A 13,972-nucleotide genomic window follows, 5' to 3' on the forward strand; every position below is an offset into this window, starting at 1 on the left:
CTGGGACTTTTTAGATTTATCATCGTTCGTGGCCAAATCCAGTTTTGGTTACTGCCGAAGTACCTTTGCCTTTGTGGGGAGCAGCATTACCTCTTAGCAGAGCATCAGGAGTCTTCTCCACTCACACTGACAGTGCTCCCTAGGTGAGCCTGTTCTTGTGTAAAAAGCAAGTAATTTTAATTATGAATGCAGTGCCAGAAATAGTAAGGAATTAATTTATGGTTTTAATGAGAAACTCCTGTTTTACTAGAGTGAAGCTTCTCTGTGGGTGCCTTGTGTTGAACTGGCACAAAAATAAGAAATCTCCATGCTTGCAAACTCAATCCCCCAGTGCTGAATTAGGTGCAATAACTCCTTTCTAAAAACAAACCTGAAGCAGAACCCCACCATGGCCTCCCTCATGGCCAATGTCCAGTCTGCACTCAGTGCTCCTCCATTTATAGGATTATTGACTCTATTTGGCAGTTCGCAGGACCAGTATCTGATTGAGCGCAGCCAGCAGACAATGTGATACGCTGCGCTATCAGCGCGCCTCTGCGAGCTGGTGCTGGGCTGCTGAGGGTGAAGCGGTCTGGCTGGGGCCAGCACCCCCTAATAAATGCTCTGTGCAAGTACCTGGTACTTGGCCCTCCTCTTCTTCCTGCGGCTGTTTAGTGCTCAGGGAACAGGTCTGTGGCCCTGGGCCAGAGGAATTGCTACTGTCATTTGGGGCCGTGGAGGCTCAGGCGCTTCAGCATTTCGCCCGTGACAGTGCTGTTCTTGGGTGACAGAACGACAGCCCTCCAAGCTGAAATGGCAAAGTCTGCTCCTACCTCTCTGTGCCACGTCCCACAGAGCAGAGTAACAGGTGAAGGTGTAGCTCAGCACGTTTGCATTTAGCTTTTAATTTGTGTGATGGAACTAAAGAGATGTGGAAGCCTACCAGAGGTAGTAAGCATTGTTTATGCTTGCAAAGGAATTTCTGCTGAGCCGTTTTGCAAGTACTCCTGTTGCCTCATGCAATCTGGGAGGAGCTGGAGAGGAGGGCGTAGGAGAGGCTGCTGATGGAGCCATGGCCTCTGAGATGCGTTCAAACCCCATGGTAAGCTTGGTTGGTTGTGAGGTTACTGGGGCCTTGTGAAATCATTTCCAGAGTCCCCTGAGAGCACTCACTGCCTCGTGGCATTAGCAGCAGGCTCATGAGAACAGGTTTCATGTCTCACAAATGTTCTCTTCCCTCTTCCTGTTCATTGCATGGAGTGATGGTGGCGTGGAGGCATCTGAGCTGGGCATTCTGCAAGGGCTCACCCTGCTGCCTTGTGCACCATCCTGCTATTTTGTCTACACGAGCTCCCTTTATTGATGCACCAAAAAAAATGCTTATTCCTTCTCCTTCTGCTCAGGGCCCCAACCAACCGCATCCTTACCTCCCTATCTGCTCTGATTGCTGCTTCCCCCATGACTCAGCTGGCTGGTACCTAGCCCTGCCCTCCCCTGCTTCTTCCTCCATCCCTCGTCTGCAGCCCAGCCGTGTTCAGGAAGAGGCTCCCAGCTGTCCCGGCACCCTGCCTGCCTCCTGCAGTGCTCCCTGCTCTGGTTCCCTCCTGAGGCTTGCTTCTCTCTCCCTTTCCCCCCACCCAAGCCCCCAGGCTGATTTTTCTTGCCTAAAACTATCAAGCCTCGACTCTGTTTGCCACAGTCCTGTGAATTTGCACTGTTTGGAATAATAACGATGGAAGCGAATGATGAGCTAGGCAAGAAATAGGCAAAGAAACTGAGGAAAGATACTTTTAAAGTTTTTCCTGTAAGAAGAAATAAAATCACCAGTTACTGCTGGTGTCTGCCAGCGCAGATGGCTGGCTTGGTGTAGGTGACTCAGTGCTTGCCTGCGTGCGGAATACAGCTGCTGACAGGAGGTCTGCCAGCTCTTTAATTGTACCTGAGCAAAGGCGTCTGATTAATACCGATTTAAAACCATGGATGGATTTAGCAATCGGTTTTGATTACTGTCTGCTGTGTGTAAATGGTTGTCTATCGGTGCATTTGAAATCACAAGTATGGCATGTTCCTAACATTGGGTGGGATGCAGTCATAGGACCTCAGTTACCTTGCTGGCTGCCTGGATACACTGCCCTGTCGTTTTTCCAACTGCGGTCCCTGCAAAACTCTTCCTGGAAATAATGCAAATAGCTTAGAGTGAGTCAGTGGATTCCTGATGTTAGGAACCACAGCAGTGTAAATTCAGACCTATGGAAACAATTTGCTGGATCAGTATTAACAACCCAGTGTTTTCCAGAGCAGTAGGGTGCATGCATCCTGGGGGTATGTGCTAAATGATCTACTGGGTTGCAGGAAGAAAACCTTAGAATTTCATAGCCTTTTTATATAATTTATGAACAAGTATATGTACGTTAGGGGTGCATGCTCAAAAAATTCTTAATGATAGGGCAGCACGATCTAAAAAGTTTGGAGACTGCTGTTCTAGAGGAATACACAGTCAGCAGGACTTCTTTTGCTGTTTCTGCAAGTTATTCAACAAAGGAGAGTTTATACACTTGGAGAAATGAGGTTGGAAGCTGTCTACTTAAACTTTTAAGAAGGCATGTAGATGAGAGCCAGACATTGTGTTTTCTAAGCCTTGATTTTGAAAAAAGAAAAGATGTCTTTTACCTTTTTAAAATTCTAGTAGCAAATCATCCCTGTTGTTTTTCAGGCAGTGGTGTATGGGGCTGGCCCAAATAAAGTGACCAGTGGCTAATATCTCAGAAGTACTGTGGCATTTACACGATGATGGTGAAGATAATTCGGTGTTAGACAGGGAGAGAGGACAGCTTAGATGCAGGCATACAGAACTGGCACAGTAAAACCTTGGGTAAATGATGTGCAAAGGGGAAAGTTGCCATTTATCAGTGAAATTCTACAGCTGGTTCTGTACGGGAATAAGGAATAACTTGGTGCTTATAGCAACCAATGTGTCTGTGGTTTGCTCCATAGCTGCCTTTCCACCCAAAGTCTTCCAGCCCAAGGTTTGGGCTACTGAATGGGACATGAGAAAACAGAAAACCAGGGAAAATCAAAAGAGGGAATAACTAAGTTTGATATAAGCATGGATGAAGGCAGAGGTTTTCATCGTCTTAGTCACCACTGGCTGTAGTGGCAAGCTGATGTCTCATGCTGGGTAGGGAAGCGGGGAAGGAAGTGGATTTAGTGGAAAATTGATTGCATCTACTTGGGCTCTTTCCAGCTGAATCCTGAGTTAAGTACATTCATCCTGAACTAATCATTGGGGAGAATTGGCTGAAACCTCACATACTTCTTAAAAGGAAATCTAAGCATTAAAGGAACAATATCTTTATTGTACCTGAGTTCCAAAAGAAGCAAGTGTGTTATCAGGAGTCCTACCTATTCAGCGCTCTGTCTTGGAATCTGCTTGCGCTTTTAGTTTTAATGTGACCTTGTGCAGGAAACTGGGGTCAGGCTGCCACAAAATATCAAGGACAGGCCGTTTGGGAGGGCAGTTTTCTGATTATATTTTGAATTGGCTGGGCAAGCCCCTCTTCATTTCAGTAATTCAGTACAATTATAGTTTTCAATTGTATATTGTCAACAGCAAAGTATACTAGAGTGTCACCAAAACACATCTAAGATACTGCAAGATTTGTTTGAAGTCATGCAGAATAAATGTGGAGTGACATTATTAACATCAGTATAATCATTCACTAGTGTGAACAAGGGAAGAGTTGTCTCTCTGTCCAGTTCTTTCAAACTTCCTGCTAAGTAATCTAAACCCAAAGACTGTGCTTCAGGGCTGGCAGAACATTTTAATGCTTTGTCATCCTGAGAGTATTTAGATTTTTCCCCACTGTCTAGTACTAACCTGTCTAAGACTTCTTAGTAGTTTTGGTGCTCAGACAGAATGTATGTAGTTCCCCTTTTACAGATGATGAACTTCCATTATCACATGAAGAAAAGAATTTAAGCTGTTGCTCAAGATGCCATCTCTAGGCACTGCTGATCTCAATAATCTCATGTTATTGCAGAGATTTATCTTGGAATGAGAATGTGAGCGTTGTGAGCTTCGTTTCACAAACGCATGGGTGCCATTGGTGTTGGATGTGACTCAAGCACTACCAGCGTGTTTAGGTCCAGCAGCAGCACCCTTTGATGCTACTCACAGCGAGGTGCTGACGCATACGATGCTACTGGGAGGAAGAAAGTAAACTGTTCTGTGCAAATCCATTCTTGTTTCTCTGAGACAACTCAAGATAGTTTAGGGAAATTGCTCATCTCCCTTGAGGCACTGTTGCATGTTGCAACAGGATTGGGCTGTGTCCATTCCTTGTGTTCAGCATACTTTTATGCATAAACTGGTAGGAGAGAAGGTGATGCTGCATCTCGCTTGGTGCAGGGGTGATATTTGTCCATCTGACTCGTTTCATTGTACCAGCTCTTGATCACATTTCCAATCATCTTCTTCAGAGCCAGGCTAAGCTATGATTTTTAGTTGAGGCTGAACTGGAAAGAAAAAGAGAATAAGGACTTGCAAGAAGGAACTGGTGGCAATGGTGAGGGGTCTGCAGTGCCCTCATTCACCTAACTTTTGGTAGTTGTCAGGTCTCTGGTAGATTCCTGCTCTGAATGTCCAGATAGCAGAAGGGATTAAATGCCTTTTTTTTTCCTTTCCCTCCGTTTAGTTTTACTGGAATACAGTGGCTTCTTCTTTTGGCTGTATTCCCATAGAAATTAATTCTAGTGTGGAGTACAGCAGTTCACTTTTCATGAAGACAGTTCCTGAACTTGAGGCCATGCAGAACGTGGTGGCTTAGTCACACCTCCCGCAGGGAGCTCGCGCGCAGCGAGAAGTTTCTGAGTCAGGGACCATCAGTTCCACGTATGTGTCCACTTCTGTGTTGTACAATGAGGGCCTTAGTGGAGTTTCAAAAGGCTACTAGATAAAAATACCAGCTGTGTCTGTGGGCCTGCACCTTGTCCATTGCTGGGTGCAGGTCAAGACTGAAGTTTCAGGGTTTGATTTACAATGCTGCTCTCTGGTCTGGTGGCTGTAGAGGCTGCCTCATTCTGCAGGAAGCACCAGAAGCTGAGATCAGCAGAGGTTTAAAACAAACAAAAAGGAACACTTCATACAATGCATAATGAAATTGTGGAACTCACTGCCATAGGGACAGTGGAGGCCAGGAGTATAAATGAGCTCATAGAGGAATTAGACAAATTAAAGAAGGATTGGTCCAGCGAGGCTATTAAACATAATAGTTCTGATGCAACCCACGGTGCAGGAAGGCCTTAAGTGCTGGTAGCTGGAAGCTGAGAGGTTATTCTTGGGAACGCATCAGCCGGTGTGAGCCCTCCTTCTAAGGCTCTTTCCCATTTAGCTTCCACTCTTGGCCAGAGTTGGAGACAGGATGCTGTGCTGGAGGGATCCTTGCTGCTGCCATTGCGGTGGTTCTTAGTGGAGCTTAAATAAAACCACCCACCACGTTCCGTGGGTAACGGCTAGCAGGGCTGCTTGGGAAGGTTGTGTCCTGCAGAGCTGGGAAGACTTGGCCTGGAATAGACTGGGGTTTGGTGATGGATGTATTTTGCCTTAGAATGGGCTGACACTGGGACCCCTGGGATAGCGTGATAAGACAAGTACTCTTTTAAGTCCCGGCTCACAGGCAGCAGCTGGAAAAGTTGAATTCATTGTTGATAACAAGCTGGGTCTGTGATGGAGCCACGAAAGCTTCCCCCAGCGGAAGCTACCTTGGGGGCAGAGTTATGCCCCTTTCCCTTCCAGCTTGTTGGGTGGTGGGAAGGCCTCCAGTGGCTTTTACCCAGTGATCTGTGTCACTTTTCAATTGTTTATGATGCTACTTGCATTTGTGAACCCAGCCCTAAAAAATAATCCTAATTCACGTACATTTGGAGCTTTATTTTACATTTCTCTGTTAGTGTGTCTGCTTGCTAGCTTATAAAGAAATATATTTTAATGTATCAGTTAATACATATAGGCCAAAAATAGCTATTAGATCACTGCAGGCTGTTGCACTTCTGTTTTTAAATACATGCTTGGCTTACATTTTTACCAGCTCCTTTTAAACGTAAGTTCATCTGTCAGAGCTCCATGGAAATAATTTATGCCTTAACCCTGGAATTGATGGGTGGTATGGGATAGAATAAATACATAAGTGGGGAAAGAAAGGAAACATCTGCCAAATTTTAACTTCTGCAAATTATATGGAAGCTTGAAAGTATCTATGAAGTTTATAATATGGTCTGCACAGGAACACTTTGCCCAAATACCAAGGTCAGAGATCCTCTAGTCCCTGCAGCATTAAGTAACCTTTTGGTTAAATAACCTGACAGCAGAGGAGGAGGACAGAGAAAGGAAGAGAGAATTCCACAGTAGAGTAAACATGGCACAGAGATTGTGGATACTCTGCCAAGAAAGGTGGAGTTTTCCAGCAAGGTAACAAAAGATGTTAGCTATCTATCTACATAGTCCTGCTGGAGACTGACAGTTGGTGTCACGCAGCTAGGTTGGGCAGAAACATACCTCCACATCCTCTCCACCCAGTCCTGGGCTTGCTGACTTTGGTGGTGATGAGTGCTGCACAGTGGTCAGAGCAAGACACGTTACCAACCTATGAGCACAAATGCAAGGCTTCTTGGCAGCAACAGGGTGCTTTCTGGATAGAAGGATGTTCTCTTCAGCATGCTAGCTGACATGAGGCAAAATCCGAGAGAAGGTAATGAAGCTTTTCATTTTGACATCATGGCAGGTTAAGGTAAACTGCAGAAGAGAGTCTAGAGTTTACCTTGAGCTACAAACACATCAAAATGATAAAGTGCCTTGTTTTCATCTGGATTTTACCACATGTGAGCTAGCACATAGCAAAGACAGGAGTTCTTTCTGGTGAAGATAGTACCTTGGGACAGGTCTGCAGCTTGTATAAATTGTGATGAACTCAGTGATGCTGTGACGGTTTACACCAGCTGCAAAGTCAGCTTAGCATAGCTGTCTGCGGCAGGCAGCGCAGAGCCTGGTTAGCAGCACAAAGAAGAATTGGTCCTTGTTTTATTCAAGGGGGGTACTTCTGTGAGTGCCCAGACAAGAGCAGGGCAAGAGGAGCCAGGAGGAAAAACTGCTAACTGCCATCTGCCTTTTCAGGACAGACCAACCTGAGACAGATGGAAAAGGATGCTACTTTGCAGTCACAGCTAATTTGCACCAAGAGGTAATTTTTTAGCATACAAATAAGAGTTGGTATAGGAATTTAGGCTATGGAGGGATTTTCAGTTAAGATTTTAAAGATGTTTTAAATACATTATTTTAAATTATCACACAAATTTTTATACTTGCCCTGGACCCATATTTTTAAAAAGTATGTCCCCTAATCTCTTAAAGCTGTTAATTCATATCTTACTATTTCTGCCTACCTGATGATAATATTTGATTAGAATTTGTTCACAGACTCTGAATACTCTTTCCCAAAAGAATCTATGTAAAGGGAGAAAACAATACACATCCTGTACTCCACCTTCATAGGCCTCTAGCATACGATGCCACCTTTTGTTTGCAAGAGTTTAAATTTCAAATAAAATCCCAGCATTCTTTTGAAAAAAAGGAAAGGGCCTCTCCCCTGCTTAGATTGTCAAATCCCAGACTAGCCCGGAATTGAATAGGCCAAGTCAGTGACCTCAGTCAGAAAGAATGTTGGTTATTTACGTAGGGCTTCTGCTATTTTAGCAGCAAACCTTTTCTTCTGAAAGGACAATGTATACTGTTTTGTGTTTATGGCCAAGTAAAAAGCTTGTACATTTGAGATTTGCATCGTAATAGCCTCGTAACTCAATCTACAGCATCCTCAAAAATAACAGTGCAAGACTCTGTTTTGTCTTAGCCAGTGCAGGTCTTTAAAGGCTTTACAAATGTTCTCTGAAAAACCGTCCTAAAGATTCAGCTGCTTATATGTTTGCTTTAGTGTTTTCTTTTTCCCTGGAGTTTTGTTTTTTTTTTTTTTTTTTTTTTTTGAAAACTGAATTTACACGTGGTTTCTTTATTAGCTATCAGGCCAGCTCAAAATATTTTGATGCATCTCAAGCTAAGCTGTGCCTGCAGCTTGAAACCAGAAAAATGTGTGAATGTATGTGTGTGTGTAATTCACACACCAAGCATTTTTCCTGAAATAATGGAAGATCTTTACAAGCATTCTGGCCTGGTGGATGAGCCTGCAATTCCAAATGGTTTTTAAAGTGTGCCTTTCTCAATAGATCGTAACCATGAGGAGCTATTGTGTGAGTAAAGCACACATTTAGGATCCAATCCTGCATTCCTTAAAGTCAATGGGAGTCTGAGCGTGAAAGGAATGCAGGATTGGGTCCCGAAACGGGGACCAAAATTGTGTGCCAGATTGCTTTGAAAAGAAGAATACAGCACATCCACAGTAGCCACTTTTTAGTGTTTCAGATTTCAAACGGCTGCAGTCTGTGAAAAGTGGCTTCTGCCAACACGCAGTATCTTCTATTCAAAGGAATTTGGCATTGATTTTTTTTTCTGTCTTAAAAACCCTGAAAGCCCTAGAAATTCACCCCTCCTTTCACAAAGCCCGACCAACTGAGCATTGTGAGGAGGGGACTGGGCGGGGGGGGGGGGATGGAAATTTCACCCACCCCAGTTGCAGGGCGTGAAGTTGGAGCGCAGCTCTGCGCGGTGGCTCCTTCTCCAGTACAAAGAGGTTCTGCCCCGCGGCTGCACCCCACAACTGGGGCCGCGGGTCCAGCTCGGGGCTCTGCAGACCCGGCTCTTACTTGTGGAGAGGTTGTGCTCACGTTGCTCGGTGGCTTTGTGCAAGTCCCCTGTAGGAGATGAAGAAGAAAAATGTAATTAACAGTTATTCAGGAGCTAAAGCAGCCTTGGTGCTCCCCATTTTCTAGTGGGTGGAGTAGCAGAAACCCCAAGGAAAGAAAATCCCTGTGCAGATCTCCCTCATAAACCAGAGGGAGGGGTGGAGAACTGCAGGCCCAAACTCAAATGTGAGTCAAGGAGAAACTGTAACAAATAAATAAAAAGTATTGGAAGCTTTTGTTTTCTTCTGGCACATCTTTAATTCCTGGACAGATGAGTCTCCTCTACTTAGTGAAAGAAAATACTTCTCCTGGATGAAATTCAGCATCGGTTTTATCCTGTGATAACTGGTAGAGGATGTAACAGAAATGGGTTGTTGGTTTTTAATATTTTCAAGGTTTTATTCCATGTTTCTAAAACTTGGTATTTCTCTTGAAGTGTCAGCTTCTGATTTTATTTTTAGCTTCTGCTTTTCAGACATACGAGTGTTCTGGCCTCAGGGTTTACAGAGAACAGATCAGATGCTGGATATTGCGTTCGCCTTTCAACGTTTGGGTTCTCTTGGTCCTTGCTTCTCAGTCGCTAAAATGCATACCTAAATTTTTAACCTGGCATTTTTGAAATCCGAATCTGTCTGAAGCTATCACAAGGCAAACTAAGTGGCAGTGTATTTTCAGAGAGTGCACACATGCTCTTCAGAGAGTGGCTGGCACCTTGCATGGCAAGAAAAGCTGCAGCATCTGCACCCGAAAGTTCAGTGTAATGCTAGGGACGGGGGGCCCCATTGTGGCATCCTGTGCTATCGTGATGGTGTCTGCAGCACCTAGCACAGATCTCTTGGCACCAATTGTCCTGGTGCAGGATTCGTGATAGGACCCACAGGTGACGAATTTCTTGTAGTGGCAGCTCTGGCTGCAGGACAGCAGGCAAGCAAACACAACTGCTGCTCGGCCTCAGCTACCTGTGACTAGTCTGGTTTCACTCAAATGGGGCCCTGGCGTAATATGTGGGAACTTCCCTTCTCTCTTAAGGAGCTGTGAAATATTTGAACAAATGTTGTATATTAATCCTTCCTCTATATTTACATTTCACTTCGTCTGAATGCTTTGAGAGGCTCTCTTAGGATGCTAACATAAGACCAATAATGATGCTGATGTCCCATCAGTTGCTGCAGAGATGGCATCTGAAGCTGTTAACAAGCAATTAGGTCCATGTTTAACATCGCTAAATAAAACAGATACGCACAATCCGTTGGTCAGTCAGGCATGAAGAGCCAGGGGCTGACGTGCTCAGAAAGCCGCATGAGTTGTGGACCAGAACTTTGAGAGTGTGGAAATCCTCACCAAGGTTCCTGGGAGCAGCGCTGGGCTGTGCCAGGGTCTTGAGCACGTCCTCAGTGCCGCTGCTGTGCCTGAAGCTGGTGGAGAGGTGCCGCAGCAGGGCAGCGCCCGCCTGGTCTTGCACCTTGCTGCCTGCGCGGGGCCGGGGGGGGCCGTGCCCCCATGGGAGAAGCAGCGGCAGAGGCGAGGTCTGTGCTCGTGTGTGGTCAGACCTACCCAGGCATGTCTGCAGCAAACAGGAATAGCAGGTACTCAAATAATATTCTGTGGCGATAGCTTTGGCTGTTCAGGCTTTTAATTAGCTCTGCTTTAACGAAGGAAGTTTTCTTATCTCTAGCAGCAATACAGCCGACCTCTTCGATTGCGCTCTGTACCGGGAGGTTTTAATTACATTTTCTGAGTAAAATACAGGCCTCTTGTTCCATACAGCTGTAACATGAGAAATAAAAAGGATATTATTAGTCATCTTGCGCTTTGTTCCCCCCGCCTAATGCTGAAACCTTCCAGCATGAAGTTACAAGAGGCACATGTATCTAAAATACCCCAGCGGAGCTCCTGATGGCGAGGAAGCGTGCCGGTGTGTTTTTTCAGCACGCTGGTAGTCTCAGGGACGCGCCGGGCGTTATCTGGGAGGCGAGGCTGAGACTGCTGCAGCATTCCCATTATGTCAGAGGGGAGCTGTTTGTTTTTAAGTAGCGTCAGCCACTGAGACAATGCAGACTTCTCACATGAACTTGCTTACACTACAATACTAGTAAATCATGATTATTACCCAACAGTTGCATGTTTTTAATCATCAAAGTACTTAAAATATTATAATAATGCTTGGCACTTTTCAACTTCAAAGCATGCTGCAAACAGTAATTAGCTCTAATAACCATGCTGTGACAGTGAGACGTGGCTATCTCCTGTTCTACAAAGGAGAGGGGGGGTCGGCCCCTGATTTGGTTGCATCATCCCGTGTGAGGCTGGAGATCTACCACTGAAGGCTGTGACTTGATAAACTCACCTCCCCGTAGGCAAATCCCCCACTGCTAGCAGCGGCCAGAAGGGCTTTGAAGATGCTTTCAGCGCTGCTGGGGAAGGAGCAGGACATTTTCAGCACTTGGAGCTTCTCCTTGAGACTGTAAAACCCGGTCTGATTCACATTTTGTTCCGTGAGGGCCTGGAGCAGCTTTTGAAACTGTTGGAAAAAGTTTTACCCCATCTTGGCTTCCTGGCTGGTGTGTTTTCACCACCCAGCAAAGTGTTGTGGAGACTGGAGAGAATAGTTGTGGACAGCATATGTCAACTGTGGGTCGTTTTTCCTTTTGCAAGCCCAATCTTTCAGTTGAGTCCCTTGCTAAAGCACCAGTTCTCCTGTTCCTTCCTTTTAGATGCAGCACACAGGACATAAAAATTGTGCAGGAAGTAATTATTAGGCACACTTAAATACCAGAAACTTTCAAACTGGTTAAATGTGAAAATATATGTTAAAGATCTAGAGCTTTTCCTGATTTTATATTTTAAAAGAACATTCCAAAAAGAGTGCTTTCTTTTGGATGTTTGTTGTCCTGGTTGCAAACACCGATTGTGATCATTCCTTGGAACAGAGTAATTTCCGGCTTACTTTTTACTAAGTAGTAGAGTGTCTACCTGAAATGTCTCCTCCTTCACTGGGAAGGTCTCTGCCTGATGTGATGGACCCTTGTTATCCTGGAGCTCTCTACCTCATCAACAAGTTAGTAGGTGGGCAGGTGTTGTCACTTTGAGTGCATAAGGTTTGTTTTCTACAGTAAGCGAGGCTAAAGAGCACTCAGGGAAAGAAGGGCTTCCCTGTAACAGCTGATGTTTGATGTCTGTGCCTGGGCTGCAGGCTGGGCGGTGTTCTGCCCATGTCTTTGGACCTGTGTGGTCCCTCTGCACAGTCCTGGCCGACCCGCTGCTGCTCCGGTCGGGTCTGAAACCGAGCCTCTTCCCTGCTGCTGCCGAAAACTGGTCTGACAGGGCGGATGTGCCAAGGTGGGTATCCAGCTAAAAGAGGAAAGAAGCACAGTGCTTGTGAAACCCCATACTTGTGAACCCTCTGCTAGGCTGCTCATTAAAAGTGCTCATTATTATTATAATGAGCTATCTGCAAGTTGCTTCAAGTTTTGTTAGAAACTCTGACTTTTGTTTCACTATTATGAAAGCAAATAGTAACCCGGACTTGGCTGTGCTCAGTCATTCCAAGGAAAACCAAGCAGCAGGTTCTCTGTACCAGTGGGCAGGATGTCTTTACCTTGTCTAGCTGGCCAGGCACTTGACTCAGTTGGCTAAAGCAATGCGAGTTTTTGAAAAAACTTGAAATCTCTGCTTGATTGACAATAATAGGCTACAGCTCCATGGAACAGGCTAGTGCTGCACAGGCCCGGAGGTACTCCAGTACCTCAAGAAGTAAAGCTGTGTTGCCTGGCTGATGGAGCTCAGGCAGCTGTCCCAGCCTACCAGGCCCTGCACCCACTGGTACACAGCTTCATGTCTGACTGTGTGCAACGCTGTCGTTCAGCAAATGCTTCTGGAGGGCAAAAGGAATGTGTGTTTTTGCCTTTATTTGTAAGACACAGTATGTAGAAGCCAAAATAGTGAAGGCCATGCTGTTTGTGTGATAACTTGCTGCTTCTTGTTTATGAGATAATTATTGCGCTATCCCTGAATGAAATTCCTCTAAGGTAACAGGCCTGTCAATCATATTAATTATTGCTAATAATAGTAATTATCATGTGAGTAAGCTACTCGCTTTCTTTATGAGTTTAGGCAAGTCAGTTCCCTAATAGGCAGCTTGTTTTTTTCAGCTGGAAAATGGTATTTTTTCTCACTTCAGAAAGGTGCTGCTCTGTGAGCATATAAAACAGACTTTTTTACCACATCAGCTGTGTGGAAAGGGAGGTTGGGTGTCTGTGTTTGGCAGGTTGGAGGATTTGCTGCGCCATGTGTAATCAGTGAGCAGTGGCCCACAAGTTGTGCAGTGGCTGACAAAGGGACTTGCAGCTTTGCTGTGCTTGGGTGAGGTGAGGTTGTTTCATGTCACCCAGCAATCAGCTGCCAAACACGTTTGATAGCACAGGCATCGCTGAGAGCCAGTCCAAAACATCCTTTTTGCTGTGTTTGCATTGGGTCCTAGGCTTCCTACTCCTTCCTGGTCAGGGAAGCCTTGGACCATTGACTTCTGCCAGAGTGCTGTGCTAACAGAATAGAAGGACCTGGTCCTTCTGCAACCTGAATGCTGCCAGGGTCTGCACACTGGGACCTAAAGCAGGACACACGGGTTCTCGTTCACTTTCTGCCGTGCCTCAGGAGATGCTGATGCCTGCCCTTGCTGAGGGCATTCCTTTCCTGCAGAGATCCTTCCAGCAACAGAGTTCACAATTTGTCCCTAATTATCTCTGCTGCCTCTAACCATAATGGGTGTGTGGTGAGGGTGATGGCCAGAGCTTCACCACCTGAAGCAAATGCCCTGGCCCTGCACCTGTGCAGGCAGTGTGTGTGGGCACGGCGAGGTGCTGCCTCAGCACATCAAAGCCCAGGCTGCGGCCTGGGAGTGGCCGCTTCACTTCCACCATCTGACAGCAGGCCCTGTGTCCGGGCCAGGACTGGCAGAGCCAAGATGGCCTTTAAAAAGCCATTCTGACCTCTTGCCTTTTCTTCCTTCCCTTACTTTTACGTTAGTTTATTGTTAGCACCTTCATTTCTATTTGGGTAAAGGCATCAGGGCAGCAGTTCTTGTTTTCTTTTCTGGCAGCAGATTCCTTCCCTGGCCAGGTGTGCCCTTGCCTGGTTCCGGGCCTGC

The 13,972-nt window shown here is 45.7% G+C and overlaps 1 protein-coding gene across 5 annotated transcripts in view; it reads left to right on the forward strand.

Moving 5' to 3' along the window:
- Window positions 1–13,972, forward strand: part of LOC121076532 (WT1 interacting protein) — a 78,960-nt gene that overhangs the window by 37,366 nt on the left and 27,622 nt on the right. Inside the window, exon 3 of one of the 5 annotated variants that reach the window (XR_005823565.1) lies at window positions 7,148–7,214. The exons of 1 other annotated variant lie outside the window; for it this stretch is intronic. Coding sequence is in view for 2 of the 4 variants with exons in the window: in XM_040570923.1 (XP_040426857.1) it covers window positions 11,805–11,892 (88 nt within the window). In the remaining 2 variants the exon portion in view is untranslated. Of the gene's footprint in view, window positions 1–7,147; window positions 7,215–11,783; window positions 11,893–11,958; window positions 12,166–13,972 lie in introns of those variants that run through there. 3 more of the 5 variants (XM_040570923.1, XM_040570926.1, XM_040570924.1) reach the window with 3 other exon arrangements.

This window comes from Cygnus olor, chromosome 12 (assembly GCF_009769625.2).
Source record: "Cygnus olor isolate bCygOlo1 chromosome 12, bCygOlo1.pri.v2, whole genome shotgun sequence".
NCBI classification, from domain to species: Eukaryota; Metazoa; Chordata; class Aves; order Anseriformes; family Anatidae; genus Cygnus; species Cygnus olor.